The sequence below is a fragment of the Pygoscelis adeliae genome, unplaced genomic scaffold, assembly GCF_000699105.1.
Source record: "Pygoscelis adeliae isolate BGI_AS28 unplaced genomic scaffold, ASM69910v1 Scaffold75, whole genome shotgun sequence".
Taxonomy (NCBI): domain Eukaryota; kingdom Metazoa; phylum Chordata; class Aves; order Sphenisciformes; family Spheniscidae; genus Pygoscelis; species Pygoscelis adeliae.
In genome coordinates, this window is record NW_008824772.1 from 1,484,580 (window position 1) to 1,511,351 (window position 26,772).

The window sequence follows — 26,772 nt, forward strand, 5'->3', positions numbered from 1 at the left end:
TTCTTGACCTTATGAGAATTCACTAACATACACTGGCTGTGGATACAGAAGTTGGAATACCCATTTTTGTGCTCTGCCTCTACAACTGGTAAAAGAAGATTTATAAGTATTACCACTCATTGGACTCTACATTAGACTAACCTGAATAAAAGTAGTTCTTCATTGTAAGAGAGTTTGTGGACAATTTTAAGCAAGCTAAGGCATCCCTGCTAGTGTAAAAAACCTAATAAAAAAAAATGTATAAAATCAGTAAAATGGTTTGAATTGTGATATATGTAATGCTGTAAGGATGAGTAGGTACATACGGAACATTTTAAGTAAATCTATTAGAAGTGCTTTTTATGAAATATGCTTTCCTACAAGACAACCAGTAGGCTGTGATTCTGGTTAGCTTTTCCTCCTTTCAGATCTACCTCTCTGTCTGGTCCAGGTGTTTTCCATATTGTTCCTTTTTTCTAGCCATATCCAACTGTAAGAAAACCTGCTCCTCTGCAAGAAACCTGAGTTTGTTTAAACACCTGAGAAAATACATTTCTTGGGCTATTTATAAGGCCAGAGCTTGAAGAGAAAAATGATGGGTCTGTGCAAGATCCAGAAAGATCTGGACACCATTTAACAGTGTCGGCTTTAGGGAAGAAGACATCTGTCTGTGGTATCACATCTGGGTGCCTTGATCTGTGTGTGTGTGTGTCTCAAGTCCAATGCCCTGCTCTTCAGTTTTGTGTGTGTAATGCTCTGCATCACAAATTGCTTTCCTTACACACGGTTTAGCTATCCAAGAGAGTCCTGGGTCTCTTTATTCCTCTGTGGTTAGTCCCGTTGTTGAAACAGCATTCCCAAGAGCTCTGGAAGTCACTTCTATCCAATATCTGTCCTATTTTTAGTGCTTAAGTTGGCCTTAACAGAGCATAAGCCTCAAACAGATTCTCTTCCCTTCTAATAAACAGTAAAGCTATTCATCATGGGCGATCCTGGATGCAGAGGTGACGGTGAAAGTAATGGTGTGTGGTTTTACATTTCATTTCTGCAAATTAAAATGCATCAGTAATGTAATGTTTTCCCTAGTATTTTTATTTTTATTGTGGTCCCCTCCTTGACTGTGTTTTAACTGTCATTTTAGTTTGTAGTTCCCTATCTGAAGTATCTGAAATATATAAATTGTTCTTTATGTGAAAAAACAATGTCCCACATGTTGAGGTATTCAAAAAGCTGAGGACAAGTGGTTTTGTAGCAAAATGTCTGTTCAGCAAGTTATTTCCCATATGGGTCATAATAAGAAATTAACATCGCTGTGTGTGAAGAGAGTTTGCAAGTCATGGCATTGTATATAACGTCATTAACTCCAGTGGGCACAGCCAACTAAATATTCAACCAGAGGGTGAGATGAAGGCCCGCTCAGATGCCAGAAACCCTGCGGAAATGACCACAGCACATGGGTGGATGAGGTCTCCTCCACGTGCACACTAGCCCAGCACATTTCAGATGTGTTTTCTCCAAATCTTTACTAAATCTTGTAAGCAAATGATTGTTTCCCTGTATCTTCACCCATTGCTTGCCATAAGGCACGACATTCACTCACTTCGTAGATTTTCTGTAGTTTAACATAAAGCAATTTTGATATTTGAAGACATTTTCCTAATCCTTTAGTCATAACCAGAAATCATTAGCCGAGTTTCTGAAATACTTTTGTCTTGCCCCATATTCTGGGTTAAGTTCTGCAATAAAAGGGCAAGGTTAAAGACTTTCCTTAAATCCATCAACATCAATTATTAGCGATGAGTTGTGACGTTTCTGCTGAGTGCAGAAACTTCCATGAAGCTTATAAGAGATGTTTTGGTTTAGGTTTGTACTTCAGGATGAATGGAATAACATGGAATATACACAGCAGCTAACTCTCCAAGACAGGTAATAAGTACTAGATCTTTCAGGGTTTATTTCATAAAGATGTCTTACTGTCCTGTCAAAAACTTGGTGGCACAGGTAGCATCTGTAATGGCTTGACCATGTTTATCTAATTTTATTTCCATGCCCATAGCCTAATTTTGCTTTAGTAGCTCTGGAAATTTTTTTAAATAGTACTAAGACAACAACAAAATTATATGCCTGAGGCAAAGTCATGATTGAAATGTTGCAGTAGTACTTTGGGAAGCTCTTAATGGATCATCTGTGAAATGTTTTGGTTTGGATTATTATTGTTTCCTTTTTTTTTTCCCCTCCCAGTACATATTTGCCAGCTTTGAATTTTCCACTATATTTTCACTAGGACCTTAAGCCAAAAAGCAGTAAAAGGAGTTCACAGGCTAAATGTGAAAAACTTTTTTCGTCATGCTCGTGAACAAATGGTCAGTGCCCAGCTGAAGGGAAATAGGGACCTTTGATAAGGTTATGATAATTTAATAAGGTCATTAGGCCATTCCACTTGGGTCCGTGTGCTTGCATTGAGTCAGCCTGGTCGTTCTCGAGCATTTCGTGGATGCCATTTTCCTACGTTTTCTTACATACGGTTCGCAACAGGGTTCTCTCTCACCCGTACCAGTGTCAGGGCTAATGCACCGAGATTGCTCAGCACTAGTGATGAGACAACCAGGATTGTCACCTTCCCGTCAGCACGGATCGCTCACAGCTGAGGTACAGTCCGATAAGCTCCTGCCCACGTTAGCCATCCACCTGGAGCAGATGGCACAAGAAACCCACCTGAGCGAACAGGAGGCACCTGGTGTTCTCCTTAAAAATCTACCGTATGAAAAAAGAAATTACCAAATTGAGAGCGACATCTAATTTTAAAAAGATGATAAATGGAAGTAGAGGAGCATGTCTGTAGCTCATTGAATGTAAGCGTTTTCTTGCGAGGGTGCAGAGAGGCCTTGGCTGGGTTCTCTCATACTATTTTAAGGTGCCGCCTTCAGATCCTGACAATTTCATCTCGCAGGGGTTTGATCCGAGGAAGCGCGGTGCTTTCAGCTCTGGGAGCCGGCAGAGGGCACGGGAGCCTGCTGATGAATCTGCCACTCTCTTTCTTTTGAAAAAAGTGCTGTTCACCCCCTGAGCCTGGGATCGCAGCACTGCAGAAAGCAGTCCCTGCCTGAGCGGCAGGTTTGTACCCGAAGAAATAAACTGCCTTGGAACAAAATTTGATTTGTTGTTTCAAATGATACATTTTTCAAACAGGCTGCCGACAAAGTACCCAGTGCGTTTAAAATATAAGAAACAAAACTAGTGGTTTTTTCATTCAGTGCCTGATTTGGATCTCCCTTACTTGGTGAAAAGGCGGATATTGAAATTGTTTCTTGTATCACGAGCAGGATCTTTTATCTGAGATCCCATATGTGAGAGCATCACAGACATGGCCAGGAAAGCTGATCCTTTAAACCATGTCTTCAGCTTTACAAATAAAGCATATTAGGATTTTTCTTTTTTCACTTGTTCTGTTTGTGGCTCAGTCTTGTATTGTGGCCTTGAAAGGAGCTTTGTCCTGACAAAGAGCTCCATTGCAGCCACTGGCTTTGTCCCAGCAGCCGGATCTGCCGAGGCGCTATCCCTTGCAGAATCAGGGACTTAGGCTGATGCCCAGGACTGGCTCTTCCTAAACATTTGCACAGCACATGATCCTGATCAGCATCTCCAAGTGCTGCTTTCATGCAAGCAAGTAATAATAGTGGTGGAAGAAATGCCACGTTTTGAGCTGTATTACAATTAAAAAAAAAAAATAAAAGATCAAAACTGCCAAAATTCATATCCCTGTGGCACAGTTTAAGACTTTCTGCATTTATAAAGTTTCAGGAAGAGTCATCCAATCTGAATACGCTTTTCAAGCGACGTGTGGTTATTTTATCAGAGGAATACTTGACATTACTGCCTGCAGTAGTACAGGGCTGGAGTCTATGAATTGAGTCGCTTGAATCTTCTGGTTTTAAATTTGTCTGGGGAGGGGAGAGTTTGTATCTTCCAGTTTCCAGTGAGGCTGCCAAGCGTATATGCCAGGCCAGGCTTTTAAGGTGATTTGTTGTGTGACTTTGAATAAACCTTAATTTCTCTAATTTTCTTTATCTGTAAAACAGTGATAAGATGCAAATACCGTCCTTTTGCGGTGCAGTGAGAAAAGTAGTTATCCTTAAGTGTCAAGCATCTGTCAATGGCACAAAGTAAATTAACTGTGTTGGAGGTTATTTACCAGATCAACACACTAGCTAGATGGAGGGAAAGCACTTATATCCCGAAGTATTATTAAACCTTCTTGGCTTTGCTTCTGCTGGTATATGGGATTATTTTGAGAAAGAGAGGGATATTATGCTGTAGCCTGCATTATCTTTTGGTGAGTCTTACTTTTTTCTCTTCTATCAGCTTTGAGATTTGAAATGCAACTTACTTGAGCAATTACATGGTGTCTCATATGAAATACTGAGACTGTTGCAACCTTCTGCAAACCAGCCTGTCTTGCCAAGGCAGAGCCTTTGTATATAATATTTCCCTTCCTCCCTATTCCAGATCAACACTTGATTGAAAATCAAAGTTGATTGTATTGCTAGTTTGAAAGTGGCCATCTTCATCTGCATTAATTCTCATGTGTTGTGGGGTTTTTTTCATGTAGGTTATTTTTCTTAATGCATGTCAAAGATTTCCTAACTCTTGCTATGCAGTGACTTTAAGAATTACATTTTAAAAGAGAATGTATCGAAGAGACTGTTTATATCCTAAAATACCCTATGTAGATACAGCATGATATTTTTGAAAAGCATTTTTTGTATTTCAAAACAAAACCACCAGATAAGCCTGCTTTTGGCATGAAAATAAGTGATTTTTTTTCTTTGGCTTTGGTTTTTGCTTTGGTTTTGCTCTTCTAACCAGATAAGTATACCTGCTTTTATCTGGTTATACATGAACACAGTTTTCCACTTTAATTCACTCAACAACGTCAAAAGTATTGTTGGAATGAGTCTTCGAAGTTGTGTCTGTGCAAATTTTGTTATGCAGCCTTTCTCCTGGGAATGCCACCTCAGATATGGTCATCTCCAATTCTAACCTTCACCCAGTGATCCATTCTGCCAAGAAAATGGGCTACTCTTCTTACTTCCCTGTTTTTGTGTGTGTATGTGTGTGTATGTTCTTCAGAAAGCCAAACTTGGGCCAGCTGGTAACAAAGTCATTACTCCAACAGAAGACAAGAACTCAAGTGTGCCATCCAACAATCTGGACAGGGTGAAGCTGACAGATTTCAACTTTCTCATGGTTCTTGGAAAGGGGAGCTTTGGGAAGGTAGGAATTTTTGATACCTATTCCACTCGCATTCTTTTTTTTTTTTTTTCTTGAGGAAGAATGAATGAATAATTCTCTAAGAAGCAAAATCCAGAGTCAAAAGGATGTGCATTTTTGAGGGAAGATTTCTTAACATGCAGTAGGGTGATTCCCTAAGGACTAGTGGGCTTCAGTCACAATTGGCAGTTTTCTTGAAAAAATAAAAAAAAAAAAACCTCAGACTGTTGGGCAGGGTGTAAGAAGCAGTTGCTGACTTTTAGATCCTCGCTTCTTGGCAGTTTCAAGGAAATTAAGTCTACTTTTCTAGCTTTACTATCTAGGTCACTCTGCCAGTTCTGGCAGTCACCAACATTGGTAAGGCTGAATATTGCGGAAAAAACAGGAATAGTGTATATATATTTGAAATATGTTAGTCGAAAGAAAGGACTGCTATTTTTCTGTCTGTTTGAACAACCACTTACATGATAAAGTGCCCTTTACTGAAGAAGTCCCCTGGGACTTAACATTTTATCAGCCCGTTGGCAATGTGCCTGCGATTAACCAGAGGGTTTTGGCACAGGCTTTGTCTGAAATGACTGGTACAGCTCATTGCAGTGGGTGAGTAATGATGATATTTTTGGTGTTTTGATCCAGTTAGTCTATACCAATAAAAGGAAAAGCTGGATTGCCATCTGCACAAATCTTCAGGCGTATGAGTCACCTTCCCTCCTTGGCAGGTAGGAAGATTTACCCTGTTGTTTCTCTTTGTGCAGGTGATGCTGGCAGACAGGAAGGGGACAGAGGAGCTCTATGCAATCAAAATACTGAAAAAAGATGTGGTGATTCAGGATGATGACGTCGAATGTACAATGGTTGAAAAACGAGTCCTGGCATTGCAAGATAAACCACCGTTCCTGACACAGCTTCACTCTTGTTTCCAAACAGTTGTACGTGAACTTTGTCTTTCTTGCCACCCTGATGTTTTCCATACTATATGATCATGGATTTTATCAGTTCAATAACATTTATTGTCATCTGACCTATATATCATAGTTTCTGCGCATATAAAATGGTGAAGAAAGAGATACTGCATGTAATTACCCCTTGTATTTTAAATATAAAACCTAGGTTTAAAGATTTTTCTTCATACAGTAATTTAAGCAGACCAGTCTGACAATTCATAAATTTAATAATGTGTGCTTTGCTAAGTCAGAGCCTTAAGCCCAGATTCCCAAAGGTTCCTAAATACTTTTAAGGATCTGAGGATAGTACTTGAAAAGTCTTAATGGCTGTTGTTATATCGTGAGGTGATTAGTCATGAATCAATGTTGATGGATTTAATTTAGTTTTCTGGCACCCCTGGCACAGAGGAAAGCATTGGGGCTTTTTTTCTTCCTTCCTTATAAATATGTGAAGTGGACATTTCCCCATTACATTGCAAAACATTTCCCAGGGAGAGACTGCGGGGTGGATCTGACAATCCAGCGGCACCATACCGTTCTGTTGGATGACATGGAAAGCCGCGTGGTAGGCAGTTGGCGCTCAGTGTGCTTTTGGTTTTCGGAGTGGGCATGGGTACACTCTGACGCTAGTGAACTGGCCCCAAATGTTCCAAGCTGGGCAGAGGTCTTTATTCACAAGAAATCAAGGCAGCTCCTGTCTCACCTCGTAGGCATCTTATGACAATGGCCCCAGGGGTGGGTTGTATCTTAATGGGGTGATGAAAGGACATACGTTGTTGTTTTTCCACTTGACTATTCCATGTCTTTTACCTCTGACATTGTTGATGGTTTTTAATCTAAAAGCAAACGAACAAACAACAGGCAGTTAGTTGGAAGTAATAACATTGTAATATTCCACAAACAAGCCACGTCATCCCGTCACCATTTCATAGCATAATTGTTTGTGGTGTTAGAGGCATTTTCAAACTCTGTTTAATGTCTACAAATCTCTGAGCAGAAAATGGCCTGAATGCAACAGATTTGCAGACATAATTAATCACAATAAAATGTGAATCTGGGAACTATTGTACTTGGTAATTCTTGCTTTCTAAAATATTTTTCCTGCCTCTACTTATAATATGAAGATTGTTGTAATAAGATAAGAGAGGTCCTAGTGAGAAATAGACTTCTATCTCCCTCTAATTCTTTATCTTTATATAACTTCATTAGTAACCAAAAAACTTAGTGCCATCAGTAAATGAAAAACCACTTTGTTTAATCTTATCTTTTTTCTGAGCAGCTACATTTTAAATGTAAAATCTTAAAAGTACAAATGTCTAGTGTTCTCTGGCTAAGGGGAATGGAGGAAAAAAGTTGGGGTGTTTAGTATTTACAGTGTAATTTTTCTGTTTTATCATGTACAAGAGCAGTGGAGCTACATTAAAGGCCTAGATAAATCATTAACACCTTTGCCTAATTTACTTCATGTTTTCCAAAGTGTTGAGTAGTTTGCACTTGATGCTATGAAATATTCTGGAGGATTAATATTAGCTACAAAAATGAGAAATTGTATATGAAGGAGAAGAAAAGGCATAAACTGTGTGACCATAGGAAAAATTGATAATTTGGGGTTAGTGCTTTTAGATGCAGGCTTTTATTGCCATGGATTTTACAATAAGACAATTCATACAAAAACCTAAATTTTATTAATCCGATCTGGCCAATTAAACATTTTACCCGTGGCTTATCTGTTGGACCCAGCTTAGGAAATCACAGTTTTTAAATGTATGTTAATATTCTGAAATCTTAGTTACTAGATGATTGGAGACTTTCAATCGATGCCGAAGGAAAGAGATTGAACTAGAGCATCTTAGTAATGAGTCTCTTTCCCATCAGACTGTTGGATCAGAACTTTTCTACAAATACTTGAGGATAATGATTCTGTCCAAAATATCTAAAGGAAAATCAGAGGAAGCCAAAAATATGTTTCCCGTAACTGGGAGGAAGATTATTAATGCATCTTATATGCTGTCTGGATCATGTTATAACTGCAGATAGTAAGCTTGCCGTAATGTTGTCCACCAGAATTTTTAGTGTTAGGTGGTCAAAATCATCCACCCTAAATCAAAGATGTTTGTAGAGTGTAAACAATGTATTCTTACTGAGGTCACTTGGAAGAGCTCAGTTTTAGTCCTCTGAAAACTGGGGGACAGACCTACTGTTTTAAGTCTTATTGTCTGAAGGTGGGTTGGAAATTACGACTTAAGTGCACTCAAATATGTTATGGTCATGTTTGATTTGAGATACCTGGATGTGGCCTTTAAAAGTCCTCACTGTGCAAGAAAAATCTCCCTCCAAAATACCTTATTGCCATCTTCCTCTAGGTGAAATATGTGCCTACGAGAAATTGATTTAGTGTCACTTGTAAGGGTTCCAGATACTTTTGTAAACCCTACCATTACTTTTCTTCTTGCCTCTTTAATAATAAAAAAAATCTATTTTTTAATACCTCCCATCTTCCAAAGGAAAACTTATTAGGAAGGATTAGAAATGGCCTCAAAGCAAGAATTTTCAACCATCTTTAATTTTTTTTTTTTTTACATTTATTTTTAGAGAGACAGATTTTTCAGACAGAACTATATGTGGATAATTATGGGAACCATTGTAGACAAATAATATAGTGCGTCACTAAAATTGGCAAATCTAGACAGATCTCATCAGTCATTTACTCTTGCAGGTTTTACAAAACATTCCACTTCCATTTCCTGATCTGTCAATTTTTCCAGAATGTACAACCAGTCCTAATAATCTTAAAAGCTTTATAATAACATATTAGTGACTTTTTTGCTGATCAATGCGTATCTAATATTTTCCCTAATGTATTTATGTGCATCTTTAATACTTTATCCTAGGACCGTCTGTATTTTGTTATGGAGTATGTGAATGGTGGTGATCTCATGTATCACATTCAGCAAGTAGGAAAATTTAAGGAGCCGCAAGCAGTGTGAGTGTTCATGTTTATATATTTAAATCATGTCATCATCTTAATTTTACACTGTAAGAGGATTAGGTTTCTTGTTCTTCCCAGGTTCAGTATGAAGTCTAGGCTGGCCTTTTTTGATTGTGTTTTTTAAGTCCCAAAAGCTGAAGGTTGTGTTAAAAATGTTGTTTGCACACATAGACCAAAGGTGGCTATGCCTTTTTATTCAAAAATACAGCACAAACAAAGGCGTGCAATGCTACTTTAAAAGCGACAAGAATTTAAGCAAGGCAAGAGGAAATTAAAGATGGTACTTGGTATTCTGGTGGTGTTTTTAAAAGCGAATATAAAAAAAAGTAGAACTGAATTAATGTTATAGGGAAAGGCAATACAAATAGACTCAGCATTGCAATATAAATTATAGTTTACACAAGATAAATTCAATGTATGCCTTAAGAATTTCTATGGTCCTACTTTTTTATAGAAGTTTTATTTGTGAGGAGTTAATAAGCGATTAGAAGTTGTTTATATAAATGATCCCTTTTAGGTAATTGTACATCTGGCATATCAGTGAGCAACTGATAATGATCTCTACCATATTCGAATGTGAATAGATCCATCAGTACCACTTTAGTCATGCTTATAACATCTCATCATCATTTATTAGTGTTTCATAAATCATTTACCAATGAAACTTTAAAATCAAGTGTGACCAACTGTTTTAAGAATTCAGCTAAAATAATTTCTCATTCCAATTTAAATAATCAGGGCTTGTTTAAATGAGAGGCCTTCTAAATATAAGTATTTGAGATATAAAACAAAATTTCAACAACTTGCTAAATAAAAGCTAGATGGTGTCAGATCATGCAACGTAACTTGCCAACACCCGTTGCAAACTATGGTGCTTTATGACAGTTTATGCCTGTGGAGCGTATTCCAGCACACACGTTCACAAACACCTCTGATCAAGTGTTTCAGAGCTAAGCTTTCCTTTCCCTTATGCTAGCTTAAAAATTAATCTAATCTTTAAATAATCCTCTTGCATATAATTTGCACAGTTCCACAGCAACCGGCTTCAAACATCCATCAATATTATATATCCTTTAACTGCATTCAGCAATTATATCTTATATGGTAATCATTTTAATTAGCTTTATGTAATTAATCCATTAACAGCCTGTCTAAAGGAATAATATTTCTGCAAATTCTTTCATGCCATATGAATTGCAGTGTAAATTGAGCTGCATCCTGAATTCAGCACTGATATGTGATGAGCGATAGTGACCTTTGCAGGCAGATTCAGATCAGTGCAGTAAAATGCTGTGCTCCAGCTGCACCTTTTTTTTTTTTTGTGGTCTAGGGAGATATTTTCAGTTTTGTTTTGTTTTTTAATTCTGCATCATTTTATCATCAAATACTCGAAATGCGTTTGTTAAAGTCAAATTGTAGTATGGTGTCTTTTATGTCATCTGCCTGTAAGATATATTTATATACTTTAATATATAGATACACACTATATATTACATACTTTATATGCTATTATACTATCATTCTTTACCAGGATGCATTTCCAAAATATTTTGTCAGGAGATCACGAGGCGATAAGAAATCTGTTGGGTTTTTTTTCATACAGGTTCTACGCAGCTGAGATCTCAGTTGGGTTATTCTTTCTGCATAACAGAGGGATTATTTACAGGTGAGTATAATCTGACATAAGTAATTTCTGAACTATTTTTAAAACCCCGAAAGGATCAGTTTCTTTAACGTTTCAGTGCCTTTTTAAAACATTTTATAAAAAGCAATCACTGTAGTGTTCTTTTTGCTGTGTTGGTGCTGGTGCACTGTACACCAAAGCCATTGCTTTACTTGAGCTTTTCCGACGTCTGTGCTCTGCCCAGCTCAACTGAAAACTCTTGAAAATGCAAAACATGATCTCGTGCAGTCCTGTGTGATGTTTAATAGTTCTACACGTTCAGAAGTCTCAGTGTGAGTGTGCTTATGGTCATATACATCTACCTCTCGATTAATTGTCCATTTTCAGGGCTTATGGTCATTCTTATGTATCTGCAGTGAGATGCCCGGCTCCGTCTGGACTGTAGACTGCTGTGCATGTGCAGCCCTGTCCCCTCCGCCCCCCAAATAGCTACACATATTCGTCACCTAGAAGTAGATAAGTTGGCCCTCGTTGATCCTAAACATTAACATTAAATTCCTGTGATTCTTCACAGAGATCTGAAATTAGATAATGTGATGTTGGATTCAGAAGGACACATTAAAATTGCTGATTTTGGAATGTGCAAAGAACATATGTTAGACGGAGTAACAACCCGGACCTTCTGTGGCACTCCAGACTACATTGCACCAGAGGTAAATATTTACCATTTCAAGAACCTTTTAGTCTCTCAAATGAAAATTGTCCATACGCACATCTCACACCACCAAGCTTTGATAGCTGTAACTCTGGATACTCTGTGGATGGTACCTTTTATACTTCTGCAGGTATATTGAATAAATTTGTGAATTAATACAACATAGAATCATAGAATCATTAAGGTTGGAAAAGACCTCTAAGATCATCGAGTCCAACCGTCAACCCAACACCACCATGCCCACTAAACCATGTCCCTAAGCGCCTCATCTACACGTCTTTTAAATACCTCCAGGGATGGTGACTTTACCACTTCCCTGGCCAGCCTGTTCCAACGTTTAACCACTCTTCCAGTAAAGAAATTTTTCCTTACATCCAATCTAAACCTCCCCTGGCGCAACTTGAGGCCATTTCCTCTCGTCCTATCGCTTGTTACTTGGGAGAAGAGACCGACATCCACCTCGCTACAACCTCCTTGCAGGTAGTTGTAGAGAGCAATAAGGTCTCCTCTGAGCCTCCTCTTCTCCATTATCAACAAGACTTCACTATTTTAAAAAATAACTAGTTGATTGGAAACCTAACTTTTTGTGAGATCAGTGCTTCAGATTTTGTTCATACTAGCAAAAGACTAAAAAAGCAGGATCACCACCTTGTGATTTTAAATTTGTAGCCTGGCAATGTTGTTATACTAAACTTTGTGCTTCAATTTGTGAAGTCATAGAGACTTCATGGGTGTTGCTGAGGTTGTTATGAGATCAGCAAACATTTTACTGGGAGCAACCATAGCTTCTTTAATGTATTTCTCCATGGGTTCACATAGCTGCCAAAATACATATATTTAAAGGATTGTTCGGCATTTTCAGGAAATCACAAACCACTCATTGATTTTTGGGACGGGACTCATGAGGCCTTGAAGCTTTTCACTGACCTCCCTGCAAAACTACTGTAGTCTTTTCCAGGCCATGTCTTACAAATGGTACATGGGTGTCATGAGTTACTGCTCTTGATCTCAGGAAAGCTCCAGTCATCAAAAGCCTCGACAAAGCTGTAAGATCAGGGCTTGAACGGAGTTGACATAATAAATCCATAATTTGCCTTGAGTTTTCTGTGACTTGGCGATACCTGGGTTGCATTCAAGCCACCAAAAATCACGTTCAAACACGAACCTAACTGCAGTGTGTCTAAAACAAAAACTTGATCATGAGAAACACAGTTCTACTTTAAAGCACTGTGAGAAATGTGAGCTTAGAGTTAAGATTTTTAGTCTGGATATGATTTGTATTTCAATAGGTATAAAACATTAAAAACAAGCACATGTGGTGATTTGGAAATGATTCAAATATATGAATATTAAAATCTGGTATTTGTGCATACTGAGCTTTCAAGAGTCTTGATTTGTTTGGCTGCAAATGCAATGCAAGAGGCTGTAGCCTGATCCAAGATACTCAGTTTTTCACTGAGTGCTGGGCAAGAGGCAGCTCTGGCTGGAACATTTCTGGCTGTAGTTGAATGTTTGTTGGAAGATGGGAGATTTGTACATGGACGAGTAAATTAGTGTCTAAGGTGAATTTTGTCATCTCTGAAATTGGAATGAAAAATAGTTGGGTTTTTTTCCAGTTGCTAATTCACGCTTTTCAGAGTGAAATATTGTGTACTATAAAACCTCGTTTTTTCACAAATTGCTGCTGCTTGCAGCAGGATATCGGAACAACCAGAGCAGTATTTCATTTTCTCCTGTCAAAACATAAACGAAGCCAATATTACAAATTAAAAAGTGTCCTTTCTGTGGCAATAGTCTTGTGCCAGTTAATACCAAAGAACATGTTGTCAGTGCCAAAATGCTCAATATGGGTCAGTGTTGGAATGATTTATTTTACTTTATTTGGAAATTTCATATAAAGAAATAAACCTTTTACCAAAACATTCAGTAACTGGGAGGAAATTAGCCTTTCTATTATCTTACAAACAGATTTTATTTTTTATTTAGTTGGCTGATTTTCTTTTGTTTCTGAAGACATTGTTGTGACTGACAAATTGCTAACCAGGTCTGTGGTAAACTTCAAAGTAAGGTTCATGTTTTGCTTGCAGGAGCATTTCAGCATGTTTCCATGGGCTAAAATTTATAAATTCATAATAGATTATAATGAGGATGCATTTGCACGGTACCATTCCCTGTTGAGTGGAGATAAATGAGCTAAACCTAACTAAACTGTTGAAGGTATCTAGAGTAGAGTAGTCCTGTGAGTGTGTTGCACTCAAACATAGAGAATTAGCTCTTTTCATCAGTATTTGGGGAATAAAGTTGTGACTATAGTGGGGTCTGAAGGAGCCCATGCTGCCTCTACATGAACTACCCACAGACATAGTTCGGAGATAGCACGGCTGGAAGGACCATACAGGGACATCTCAGCTGGCTTCACGTGTGCAATCTCCGGACAGAAAAGCAGGGGAATATGGTGCTGCATTCAGCAAAGTGGACTTGCACACTTTGGTGTACTGTAAAATAATGCTTTCCTTTTTTAATGATTGGGAAATTAGCATCTGTTATTACTTAGGTGTATAATGCACTGGAATTAATATTCATTTTCTTATCCTATGCAATTTGAGAAATGTGCAGAGGTTAAACTGGTAGAATCCCAGGTTTGACCACTTCTGTCAGGCAGAAAGTGGTTATCTAGTGAAGAATATTTATTGATGTGCTGAACTTAAATATTTATGGTCAGAGTGGTAAAGTAGCTGTGAAATCAATTAATACTTTATATTTCCTTGACCAGCCAAGAGAGACAGAAGGAGATGGATGTCAAAGGATTAGCAGGAAGAGATTCTGCCAGCACAGCCCGCTGCCTGTGGCGCAGCACTGAACCCCACCATCAGCATCCCTACAGCAGCTAGAGCACTGATTTTGAATTTCAGAAGAATTTAAATTAGAAACTCCGTTTCCCTTCTTCTCCATCTAATAGCCTCAAAACCTTAAGTCCTAACCTTGGATTATGGGAAGCTAATAGGTATTGGAAAGGTTTGGAAAGTGTACATTTGACTGTTTCTTGTGCTGGTAATATTTATTTCTTTTAATAACCAAGTTTTAACTTTTCCAGTAGACATAAGGTATGTTCACAAAAGACTTTCTCTCTTGCCTCTGGGACATAATCTTTTCATCCCAGCTGGCTACCAGCTGCAAGCTGCAATGATCTAAACATTCCTACAAATTGCTGGTATTAATCTCTGTGTCTTGCTCTTACCTGTGCCTTCCTTGGAGGCAAAAAGGTAAAAAAAGAAAAACAGCAATCAACATTCCTCTGCCAATTTGGCTTGATGAGAGAAATTCCTCCTGAGCTTTCAAGTCCACAGCACTTGAAAAGGCAGAGCTCTTAAAATACAGTAATAGGTAGGGAAAATGGGACGTTTGAAATGCAAAAGGAGAGGAAAAAGGCAATCGTTTAAATTAATGATGGAGAAGGAGGGGAAGGGAAGGGTTGGGTCCTATCAACTTTCCACTCCTCCCTGGCCAGTAGAAAGCAGAGATACTAGCTGGAGGAGGGTACAGGTCTTCGTTTCTAGGCACATGAACTCCCTCACCGCTCTGTGGGTCTGCTCTGCACACTGCGGTGAGACAGGAGGTCGTGTTAATATACCCCTGCTTATTCTAAAAGATATCAAAATTCGTACGTGCAGATAGGATTATTTTGGCAGCTGCTGCAAGGCAGCCAGTGAGGGCTTTGAGTGCAGCAGCTGGTGGGTAATACATGATGATTTCTGGATGAGGAGGAGGGAACTACTGAAAATACAACATTTAGAACTTGCTGACTTTGTACCAATGCATGTTTGACTGTATATTAAAAACTCATCTGCTTCCTCCCACATGTAATTCCTTCCTTGAAGTGAGCGTTCTTTCCTCTCGTTTACATTTTCCAATTAATGCATTGAATAGCTCCCAATATTATGAGTATAACCGCCGGTTTCTGTGCGTGACGCGCAGATTGGTGAATGAACGTGGCAGATTGCTTTTCTGTGTTTCACTTGTATCATATCCTTACCCGGATTAAGCTGGTGATTCAAATTGGGTGTATTTAATTAGGATTAAAGGAATAAAACTTCCGGTGTACAGCAGCAGACATCGACAGTACCACCTTTTCCTACATTGCGGTAGGTTCAATGCAAAAAGTGTTTTCATTGCATTTGCAGTGGGGCTTTTCTGCAGTGGGACCCTTCCAGTCCCAGTGGAACTCGATGTCCGTATTTATTTCTTAAATCCCACTCTTTCATCATGCGGCCGGTTCGAGCAAGGGAGGTGTGTGCCAGCTCAGAGGGGGCACCGATCTGTTCATCAGATGCTTCTGCTGATGTTGACGTGTGGCATCAAATAAATATTTTAGCCGATGACATAGGACAAAAATTTTAGTGACTCTGACCATATGTTAGGTTAAATGTGGGAGCTTTTTTCATGCTAATTCTGTCTCTCTTGATGATTCTGTGATATTCTCTCATAAAGGCACATTTAATTGGGGCAGATTATGCTTGCTGATGAGAATGCTATTTAGAGAACAACCCATTCGTGACTCACCTCTTGCTGGATAAACAAACAGCATCATTGAGTCCGTGCTTTGTTACATCTTTCATTTTATGACATTGCATTACGTATTTAAAAGATTTCCTCTCCTCAGTAGTCCCATCAAACTCTCTTAGAATAGGAGGAGAAGCTGTCCTGTGGCCTCCTGGACAGACCTGGCTGCCAGGTTGAGAACCATGGTGGTGGAGCAGCGTTTTCTTCCTAACTGCTATGGATCCATCTTTTTCTCATTTGCTAATTGAAGTAACTGTTCCTACCAAAACCGCTTACATGAAGCGTACTTATTGTACAAAATGTTCTGCCCTTATAAATTAATGACCTTCTGAAAAATACCCCTTTTTTTGAATAAAATACTCTTTTCCATAAAGCAAGGAGAGATTGTCGGAGAAGGGTTGAGGATGAAACATTTTATCGTTTTCTGTGTGTAAAGGCCAGTATTTTTTTCGGATAAAATTTTGAAAGTGTTTGGTCTTTCAAGAAGCAACATTGATTCCAGCAGACCACTGGGAACTTACTGGTGATAGAAATGAAAGGGAGAGTAACCAAGTATGTCAACCACTATAATATGAAATGAATGTCCCAAATATATATTTTAAAGCCCATATTACTGCTAAAAGACGACTAATAAAGATTGCCTTTATATAGGACCTTCCAGCTGAGAATCTTATTCCTACCTCTGGTTCTGTAATATGTTTCAAAGTGTGATCGATTTTGAAATCCTTTGCTTAGAAACATTGCAGTAATTTTTAATTCATGTGCTGCTGTTATCCCAGCGAAAAACGTATATTCCCATGGAGACTCTAATTTTATTTAGTAGCCAGGCAGTCCTGCTTTATTGAACTGGTGACTCACTATTTTGCTGAGAAACCACAAAACTTGCCAGTTCAACTTCTCTTTCAGACAACTAAAAAATCTAGAATATGTGATGTGTACTCGTCTTAGCAATTTGTTTCACAAAGAATAAAAACGCATGCAAACAGGAAAATAAATACCAGCCCGTCTGGAGCAATGACTGCCACGGTTCTCTGCTTCTTCTAGTGGAGCGGTGGCATTGGGGCTGGAGGCTCTGATACCGCCTTCCCCGATGTGGATGGACAGCGGCTGGGATGTCCTGCATCCCTTCACGATTCACAATATCCCTTCACAGTTATTTAGAAGGAGATCTGAGAGAACGTCTGCACTTGAAAACTCCTCTATAGCATGCCCAAATGCATCTCTTGAATTAACACTGATCTCTGAAGAGGCCTCGACTAAAGAAAATGACGCACGAGGGGACCTGCATGCTGTTGGCACTTGCAGCCTTTCGTTGTGTCAGAACTCAATTTGTGCCTCTATGTGAGTCAGATGTGAACCCAGAGGATGCAAAATACTTGACATTTCCATTAAGCTGAACAGCAGAAACCCCTTTCTTTTTTGCGTAGCTGGTATCTAGCTTCATACTAAGAGTATATTAATCGTGCAACTTGGGAAAATGTAACTGAGCTTTTCAGGGTTTTGCTCTTTTCTTAAATTCTGATTCCTTTTACAGCAGAACAAAAATATAAATATTGAAAAGAAAAGAAAGGCTTAATTATTGATAATCTGTAAGTTAAGTGAGACTCATGATTTCAAGCTTTGACACAAATGGATGGATAACATTTTTGCCTTGTCTCCTACATTGTGCTGTTGTACTTCCTTCTTTGCCTTCAAATGCGCATCCCAAGGTCTCCTAAGAGCCGCATTTCCCAAGATACCGGAGTACCAAAAGACGCGGGCAGGTTCAGACTAGCATTTGCAAAACAGTCCAACTCCCAGTGAAACCAAAGATTAGCCAGAGGGAGGATTTCAGTGTTGTCTTTCTGGGCTTTTTCAAGGAAATATGTTCCACCTCTGCATGTCGCTATTTATCTAATATGTCACAAGTCTGGGTGTTAGTTAACACAGAGGGTTTTTCTTTGGTTTTTTTGTGATTATACAGATTATTGCTTACCAGCCCTATGGGAAGTCTGTGGATTGGTGGGCGTACGGAGTGCTGCTCTATGAGATGTTAGCTGGCCAGGTAAGAGTTACCCTCCTGTGCTCGCTGTGACCTCCTCCTGCCTCTCCAAGCTGCTCTGTTTCAAGGCTCCCTAATGGGTTAGATCCTTCGGGGACAAGCTTGGGGCCTTTCATACTGATATTATCTCCTTGTACTCTCGACTGATTCCAGTGAGAATGTATTTAGACTTTAAGCTCTTTATATTGCACCCACATAATCAAGCACTGTCTTTGAATATGGCTTCTTTGTACTGTAATAGCTATCTTCAAAATTGAATGGGAGACCCTTGAGCAGGGAAATGCATGTCAAATGGAAGAAATATCATTTAGTAGTTTGAAACCACGGGGAGACATAATAAGAGCGTGTATATGCTCTGCGTTGCAGTTATGTCACAAGAATACAGCTTTTGTATTGTATGTCCTAGGGGTAAAGTATGGGTCTCGCCACTTGAAATATGCTCAGCTACAGACCCCTTATTCTGCACAGTTAATGAGATGCTGCTCTCTGAGTCACTCAAGTAGAAAAGCAACGCTGTACTGCAGTAAATGGCAGATAACTACCAACTTTAAGGAATTCTATTAGTCTTGAGTTGGAAAAGATTTGTGCAATTGGCTTTCAGTGAGTGTTAGCTAAAGGTATGCATTTCCTAAGCTTAAAACACATTTTTAACAAACACCTTTAATAGTTTCTCTACTAAATTCCAGTCGACATTTTAAAAGTTTTTAAAGTGTAGCAATTGCAGTTGTTAACATTTACAGTCTGCACTGCAAATATTAGGCATCTGAATGCTTTTGAGAAAATGAGATTTACCATTAGCTGAGCCTTCCACAGTGCCCGTATCCTGGGGACTCACCCACGGGCACTTTCCTCATCACCTACATTTAAAAATAAAATGCAGCCCTTTCTTGTAATATAGTCTCCCCTTCACAGAAGCAGAGTCTACAGCCATGTCTTACAAAACAAACTGGAGTTTAACTGGAATTAAGTGAGGAATGGATATACCTTAGCGCAACATAATTGAAAGTTACAGTCTCCAAACTTCACCCTTTAATGTATTTTGGCTGCCTGGTGCACAGTAGCTTTAAAAGCTGATTAAAGATGATCGCGAAGATAATCCTGCACACATTTCATTAACCTGGCTGCCATGCTGGTATGAACTTTTCTCCTCAATTTCTACCTGAGACTGATGAACACTAAACTGCTGGGTCAGAAGATCCCAAGCTGCAGATGGCTAGAAGTTTGGTTTGTATTCCTGGGCAAGGACCACTGCTGTATACTCATCTCTTTGGGCATCTGTGATTGACTGGAGGCAGGCTACTGGGCTGGATGCACCTTTGACCTGACCCAGTGTGGCCATAGTATTGTCATGCCATTTCATAAAAAGTGAAAAATTAAAAAAAAAAACAAAAACCAAACCAATAAGTAACTTACGTGTGATTTATTTTCAACAGCCTCCATTTGATGGAGAAGATGAAGATGAACTTTTCCAGTCCATAATGGAACATAATGTTTCCTATCCAAAATCACTGTCCAAAGAAGCTGTCTCCATCTGCAAGGGGGTGAGATAGATGCTTCTTTATCATTAAGTTCCTTTTTGGCAATCTTTGTGAATAACTAAATTTGTCTGGCTTTGATATGGCACTGTAGTATTTTTAAGTGCAACTTCCGTCAGGCTGTGCTAAGCTATATTGTCACGAAGTGCTCATCGCTTGGTGTCACTGATAAGTATTCAGCTCTTCCCGCTGTGCCTGCTTCTTTTATGGTAAGAACAAATGTGAGAATCGGGAGCTGCCAAATCCAAAGCAGAATTTATAAACAGGACGATGGTGTGAAACGTCTCCACGCACCTTGCCTTTCAGCCCTTGGCAGCGCAACCCCAGTTTTGCAGGGTGAGGAGATATCTCAGCTTGGATGGATACCAGATACTCCAGCGAGTCCTCAGCACGGTATGCCTAGTGACAGCAGCAGAGCAAAAGAGTTAATAAGAATCATTTTTAAATGTAGGTAAAGATGAGCTTATGTGAAAATCTTCAGCGTAAATGCAAGGAAACTGTGGGGAAACCCTGACGCAGTTGTAACCTGTGTGGCCTAAAATTTATCTTAGATTCTAAGTTAATTTAATTTTTTTTTTTGAGGAAAAGAATAGATTTGACTTCAGGGGATTAGCTCAGGAAAAAAGAATTCATTTGACTTTCCCTTGACTCCATGTGATTCCCTAGAGTACTGTTAATCTGTGGCTTTTCCAAACCACCATCTATAAAGCGTTACTTTGATGCCTTACTTACACTAATAAAATATCACTGCACTTAGTGTCAGTTAATTTTATATTTACTTTCTTCCTTTCCTTTGCAACCATTTATGAAGTATTGTACATGAGCTGGATATTAATCCCTTAAAGAAAAATCATCAGGGAAAAGAAAAGCTGTTTAGAACAACAAGGTAAAAGGAAAGACCACTCTAATTTTGGAGTCTATCCCGGTGTAGACGTGCTGGCGAACAAAAACAAAACATGATATATTTTTGTAAAGTACATGCAGATTGACGCCTTGTCATGAAAATCATACATTTAGACAACACAATTTGAACTGGATCTAATTACTGTGTTTTCAGCTCTCCCGCTTGCTGCTGTTCTGCTAGGTGCTTATGCAAAAGGAGGTCAGAAAGCTAAAATTGCATTGCACCACTAGGTTTAAGGTCAAGTCTCTGTGATAATAACACGTTCATCATCTGTATTAAACTAACAAATTAATTCCAAATTTCAGTGAGCATTATACCTGAGCTAAGAAGTCAGTATGAGAAGGTTTCTGAACCTTGTAGTCAGCAGTAGCTCAGCAATCCTGGGACTGTGCACCGTCGGGCAAGGTGAACGTGCCCTACTGTGCTCTTGAAATTGAACTGTCTGCTTGACATCTGTTCCACTGATTCAGAGTTTGTTGGGTTTGGTATATGCAGTAACTTTGGAACAGAATTAAAACTGCTAGAATCATTATTCACATTTTCTTATATCACCTACTGTTAAAGCAAGGGGTTTAGAAAAGGTAACAAAAATGGGAAAGTTGCTGTTAAGCTTGAAGAAGGATGTGATTCCTAGCCCAGTGCACAGCCGACTTCCCGAAGTCTGCTTAGAGTCGCTTTTATTTTAGGTTCAAAATTGGAATCTGATCAACTCAACATTTGGAGGGAGACTAAAGCAGTACAGCTGAGGTTTTAAAAAGATGTGATGGGGTATCACTCCCAGCAGTATATTAATCATGTATAATTTGTAAAAGAGCTTTAAAAAGTCCCCACAATACTGGAACTGAGAGTTGAAGGCTACATTGCTCAATTCCTAATGTACATATCAGTCGAAAAGATTTTGAGGAGCTTGTTAATTAGGGAGCGTATCACTGTTTCCAAGCATGCAATGCTGGTGGGTTTGGGTTTTTTTTTTTTCCCCCCAGGTCTGCTTAATCTATGCAGGTGGGTATAGTATTGACCAAGATGTCATTAAGGATGCAAGGGAGGAAACGCAGATTAGATATTGTCAGCTGGGTGCCAAGAAATTGTAGGCTCTGTAATGAGATGTCTTGAACAAGCCCAGAAAAATGAAAGGGGGGGGGGTGTGTGTGTGCTTCATACAGCTTTAGTATACTGGAATTTATTAAGTTTAGTTGATTGTTTAGATAGGGCAGAAGCTCTTCTGGAGATTTATAAGACTGAACTGAAAGAGAAAAGGGGAAATTCAGGAGTGAGTTGTGCGCTAATAGGATGGCCGTGTGCCCCGGGCACCGCCTGCCCACCCACCCCTCCAGCAGCAACCTCTGCCGAATGGGAAAAAGTTCTCAAGTGCAACCCTTAATGTTGCTGCTGACGTGCTGTCTCCAGTGATCAAACAAGAAAAAACTAATCCTCAAAAAATGAATTTTAGCTCTTCAAAACAATTTTGTTAGCAACTTGCATCTTCAGGAGAGGAGCAAGAGCATCACAATCTGGGGAAAGTCGGTCTCACTTTCATTCCAGCGTTAAATTCAACCATTTGGTGTTTTCTTCCTAATAGCTAATGACTAAACATCCTGCAAAACGCCTTGGCTGTGGCCTTGAAGGTGAAAGAGACATCAGGGAACATGCTTTCTTCAGGAGAATTGACTGGGAAAAACTGGAAAACAGAGAGATTCAGCCACCTTTCAAACCTAAAGTGGTGAGTGAGATGCCAAGTACTTCCCTCGCTAAATGTGTCTGCAGTCATGCTTTCCCGGTGAGAACTTGGGGTGAGATTAATGCTGGCTTGATGGTGCTGCAAATCTGGGACGCTTCTAAAATAAGGCAATTTGATTATGGCAGACCGGTCTGTAAATCTGCTAATGTTTTGGCACTCGGTAGCATAACCCAGTGTACTTTGTTCCTTGTGAAAAAGTCTCTCGGTGGTTTGAGTCCTGACCGGACGGTCACGCGCTGCGTGAGAAATGGAAAATAGGGAAAATTGGCATATTCACATCAGCCACTTGAGATGTGTAATAAATGCGGTTCCCGACTGTCTCTGAACATCTAAAGTCAGTGATTAAAGGTATCTGAATTACTGGGGTGAATTTCCTCCACGGTAGGCTACACAGCACGAGGAGTTTGTATTCCCCATCCTGGAGTGACAGAACCCACATCTGCTGAGTTTGCAAGAATAACCCCTGGTTTATTTTTAATGTTTATTGCTAGTTTACACACATGTATCTGTAGGAGTATTTTGGAAATCCAAACAAGTGAAAGATGTCCTTACTGTGAGTACTGTTTGCATAACACAATTTGAAGAGCTGTATTTGTTGATACAGAATTTCCTTCAGCTTGTGCTGTGCTTTATTGACAAAGAAAAGTATTTGCACACAAGAATACAAGCTTTCAGGAACAGCTGTAAACTTTTATGTCTTAACATTGAATCTTTCTTCTCTAACACTTTTTTTGTTTCAACTGAGATGCATAACTGGCTGTAGCACTGCAGGTATAGGATCATTGGTCTGTACGCTGATTTATTTACTGATACAGCCACGCTAGTGTGGTATCACAAACTAATGGACAGAGGGAGGCCACTACCCAGTGGCAGAATATATTCCTCTCTTTTTGCTTACGAATGACTTTTTCGCATCACCAGGAGGAGAGTTGCATGCCGAGAGGAGTATTTTGTGCTAGGGGAAATACCCTTTTCATATGGTGTGGATTTTGCACGCAGGGAAGGGTGTAAATAAGTAAAGAACATGCGTGGTGCTGCCAGCCCTGCCCGGCCGGTCCCCAGAGCTCTCTATCCGAAGGGGAGCTGCACCTCTTTAAAGCGTATTTAGTGGAAGATTTTCATTACATGTTTCTTGAGTCAAATTTAAAGGTGATTGTAAAGCAAAGCTACCTTCACATCTGTAATTTCTATTAGCTCAGGAACTGAGTGCTTAGACTCTCCTTGAAGTTAAAAGTACCACCAGCATGAAGGTACTAAAAGCTTGAAGTATGGTCTGGCTCCACCATAGCACGTTTCGTGGCAGATCCTGGCTCCTGTTTAGAGCAGCTGTGCTCTATCCCCGTGGTTATCATGACCTGTTTTGTTTATACAGGCTGCTATTAAAATACACCAAGGCGTATTCACATGGAGCCTAACTTTCCCAGACAAAAATAATTTAAAATGCAAGTCTGATATTTACATACCCTATGTAACACTCGTTTGTTGTGGTTGTTCATTCTTTTTATATTGATTCTAGAAAGCAAAAAACACACGACCCTTAATCTGTTTGAAGATATGGATGTATTTATCGGCTTTGTTTGGGGTGGGTTTTTTTCAGAGAACCTTTGTAGGTGCATCTTCTCTAGGGAGCGTGTTGCTGCAGGAATAATCCTGCTGCTTTTGCACACAGGCATGGTTCTCACTCGAACACGGAGCTGCAGATTTTGGGTCAGCGGTTGGTTGGTTTAAATAATGTGTTCCCTTCCAGGCTGACATTTCACAGGCTATAGGCATAGACTGATTATTGGGCAAGAAGGACATTTGACTTGTATTTGTAAGTTTAGGAGTTCTAGGAGTCCTGTATTTTCAGTTCTGCTTTAATACTGCATTAACGCTCACAATAGCAATGCTACTCTTTAATGTGAAGACAAATATGTAATTGAAGATGGAAATTTATTGATAAATTATTATATTCACACCCAAAAAATACCCAAATTTCACGTGAGTTATTTCTTAGCCTCTACTAGTATAAGCAATAGTGAGAGACCTAACGGAGTCAGGGACTTTGGTTTCAAAATACAGTTTGTTTGAATACCTTCCACTTGCAGAAAAAAGAAGAAGAAAAGAAGAAAAATAAAAGAAAAAAGAGCATAATTTTGTGGAACGATGAGGCACATCTGTAGAACATCTTTTTAGCAAAAAGTCTTCCCTCTATAAATAGCTCTTTTGTTGCTGCCCTGAGTTGACTGTACTGCCTCTAAATAAATTTGACTGTTAATTTTGGGATACATCAACTTTCATTGCAATGACGCAGTTTTCCCCTTGTCAAAGTTCAGCTCTGTCCATTCTTGTTCTCCAGAGATTCTGTACCAAAATGCATTGGCTTCAGTGGGCACCAGGGTATTCGGTGAGTGCAGAACCCCGGGTGAAAAAAGCAGACTACCGTTAGCCTTTAACCCGTTGAAGTGTCCCTCTGCTTGTGTTCCTCCAAGACTGAACAAGTGTCCAGTACCTGAGCATGCGTTCTTTGTCTGAAATATAAACCAACTTGTGCCCGAGGCAGCAACAGTTCTTTGCAGCTCAGATCGGATGGCCTGTCCCAGTCCAGGACGTGCCAGTGACTTGCAAGAAGATCGGAAACTCTGACTGAGCTGTTTTCAAAATAGCCAAACACCTCACCCTCAAATTCCCCTAACGGGCCCCTCTTCAGTTGGTTTCTCCTATAAATGTGCAGCTTTATTCATGTCACATTAGTTCAGAAAAACCAGTGTTTAACATTGGTCTATTGTACGAGCCATATTCTACCCTCTCCAAGTTACCCTCTAAGTCTGAAGAGAACAGTGTAATGTTATCCTTTAAATCCACGTGTAGATATGTTGTAGGGATGGATAGAGAGGAAAGGGTCAGGGACAATGGGAAGAAATGTCCAGTGCCTTTACCGTACAACCACGCTTTGTTCGAAGATCTATTACAGTAGACAGTTTTGAGATTAGCAGATTTACCAGTTTCCTTTAGATCTCTCCACAATATTCAATGCCTAGTTTTCCTCAAATACGCATTTTTTTCTTGCACCCAAGCTAATTTTGTTCTGGTCCCACCTTCATCCTATTTAACTTGCTTCTAATCATACTTCCCTGCCTTTCAAGTGCTTTCTGCGTTACTCAAAACTATCCTTTTCGCAAACCTGATTTTTTTTGTTCTCTGTTCTGAATGAGTTGTGTTCAGCGTGTAGCTATATATAACCCCCCCTCTCGGCTGGGCTTCGCGTGGCGACGTGTCTTTTCTCTTAGGCAAAAAAAGGAGGAAACCTGTGATAGCACATTTTGTAACGGGGGCCTGTTCCCAGGATGCGCTCCCTGCCCCAGCTCCCTCCTCCAGTCCCCGGGACTGAAGCTCTGCTGTCGTTTATGAATTTACAAGAGTTTGTAGGCTGTACGATGAAGAATCAAAGCATATAAATGAATTACATTAAGCTTTCTGCAGATTGTGAAGGAAACAGAGGCTAACAGGAAAATTTAATTTTGCATCGTAAAAGTTTTAAGAATGAAATGACTTGACAGATAAAGTATCTCTTACCAATACATGTCCATAAAAATATTTTCTTTCTCCTTTTTTATCCCAGCGATTCTGAATATTTAAGCCTCTCTACCTTGTCACCTCATGCTGATGGATGGCAACTTTTCTGACTCTGTTTTTCATCAGAATTCATCTATTAAAACTTCTCTGTTTGCCTGGGATTTTTTGTTAAAATATCTGAAAGGAAAATTTTCCCTTAACTACTCATAAGAAATGAGGGAAAGTCTTGCATGTATCCTGAAAAATCTGCAAAAAGCTGGAACTGCCAATGTATTGCTGATTTTTTCAGCCTTTTTTCTGTTTGTTTTTTTCTTGCAGTGTGGCAAAGGTGCCGAAAACTTCGATAAATTCTTTACACGAGGACAGCCGGTGTTAACACCTCCGGATCAGCTGGTCATTGCTAACATAGACCAAACAGATTTTGAAGGGTTCTCTTATGTCAACCCCCAGTTTGTACACCCCCTTTTACAAAACGTAGCATGAAACGGCAGAACAGGAACAAATCCCGCAGTGGGGAACGGTCCTCAACCCTACAATTTTTAGGCTTTTGCCTTGTTGATTCCATTTGGGCCTGGAAATTGTAGGGTTAGAAAGTGTAAGATGGGAGAAAGGACACTTATTCAGGATTTTGGCTTTGCAACAGCAATGTTCTCTTAATGGGAGATAAATTAGTATACGGTGCCCGCTTATTCTTCTAGAAGTCACCACTGGCTCATCTAAACTTACCCATTTTTTGGTACCTTATCTATTTTTGTAACTTCCCACTGTCCTTTTGCTCCCTTTTCCACTCTGATGTGTTAGAAATAATCTAACACATGGTCTGAAAAAAAAAACAAACCACCTCGAATATTTAGTCCTCTGGTGCGGATGCTGGGAGATAGGAGCACTCGGCCCCGAGGGACCGCTCCTCCCCGCTC

The 26,772-nt window shown here is 39.5% G+C and overlaps 1 protein-coding gene across 1 annotated transcript in view; it reads left to right on the forward strand.

The window, feature by feature from the left end:
* The window catches only part of PRKCA (protein kinase C, alpha), a 155,464-nt gene extending 128,705 nt beyond the window's left edge, over nucleotides 1-26,759 (forward strand). The window contains exons 10-18 of the mRNA XM_009323772.1: nucleotides 5,110-5,253; nucleotides 6,006-6,179; nucleotides 9,086-9,177; nucleotides 10,787-10,849; nucleotides 11,382-11,520; nucleotides 18,046-18,126; nucleotides 19,557-19,664; nucleotides 22,142-22,282; nucleotides 26,174-26,759. Of these exons, the coding sequence (XP_009322047.1) occupies nucleotides 5,110-5,253; nucleotides 6,006-6,179; nucleotides 9,086-9,177; nucleotides 10,787-10,849; nucleotides 11,382-11,520; nucleotides 18,046-18,126; nucleotides 19,557-19,664; nucleotides 22,142-22,282; nucleotides 26,174-26,338 (1,107 nt within the window). The 3' untranslated portion in view covers nucleotides 26,339-26,759. The remainder of the gene's footprint in view (nucleotides 1-5,109; nucleotides 5,254-6,005; nucleotides 6,180-9,085; nucleotides 9,178-10,786; nucleotides 10,850-11,381; nucleotides 11,521-18,045; nucleotides 18,127-19,556; nucleotides 19,665-22,141; nucleotides 22,283-26,173) is intronic.
* The last annotated feature ends 13 nt before the right edge of the window (nucleotides 26,760-26,772 follow it).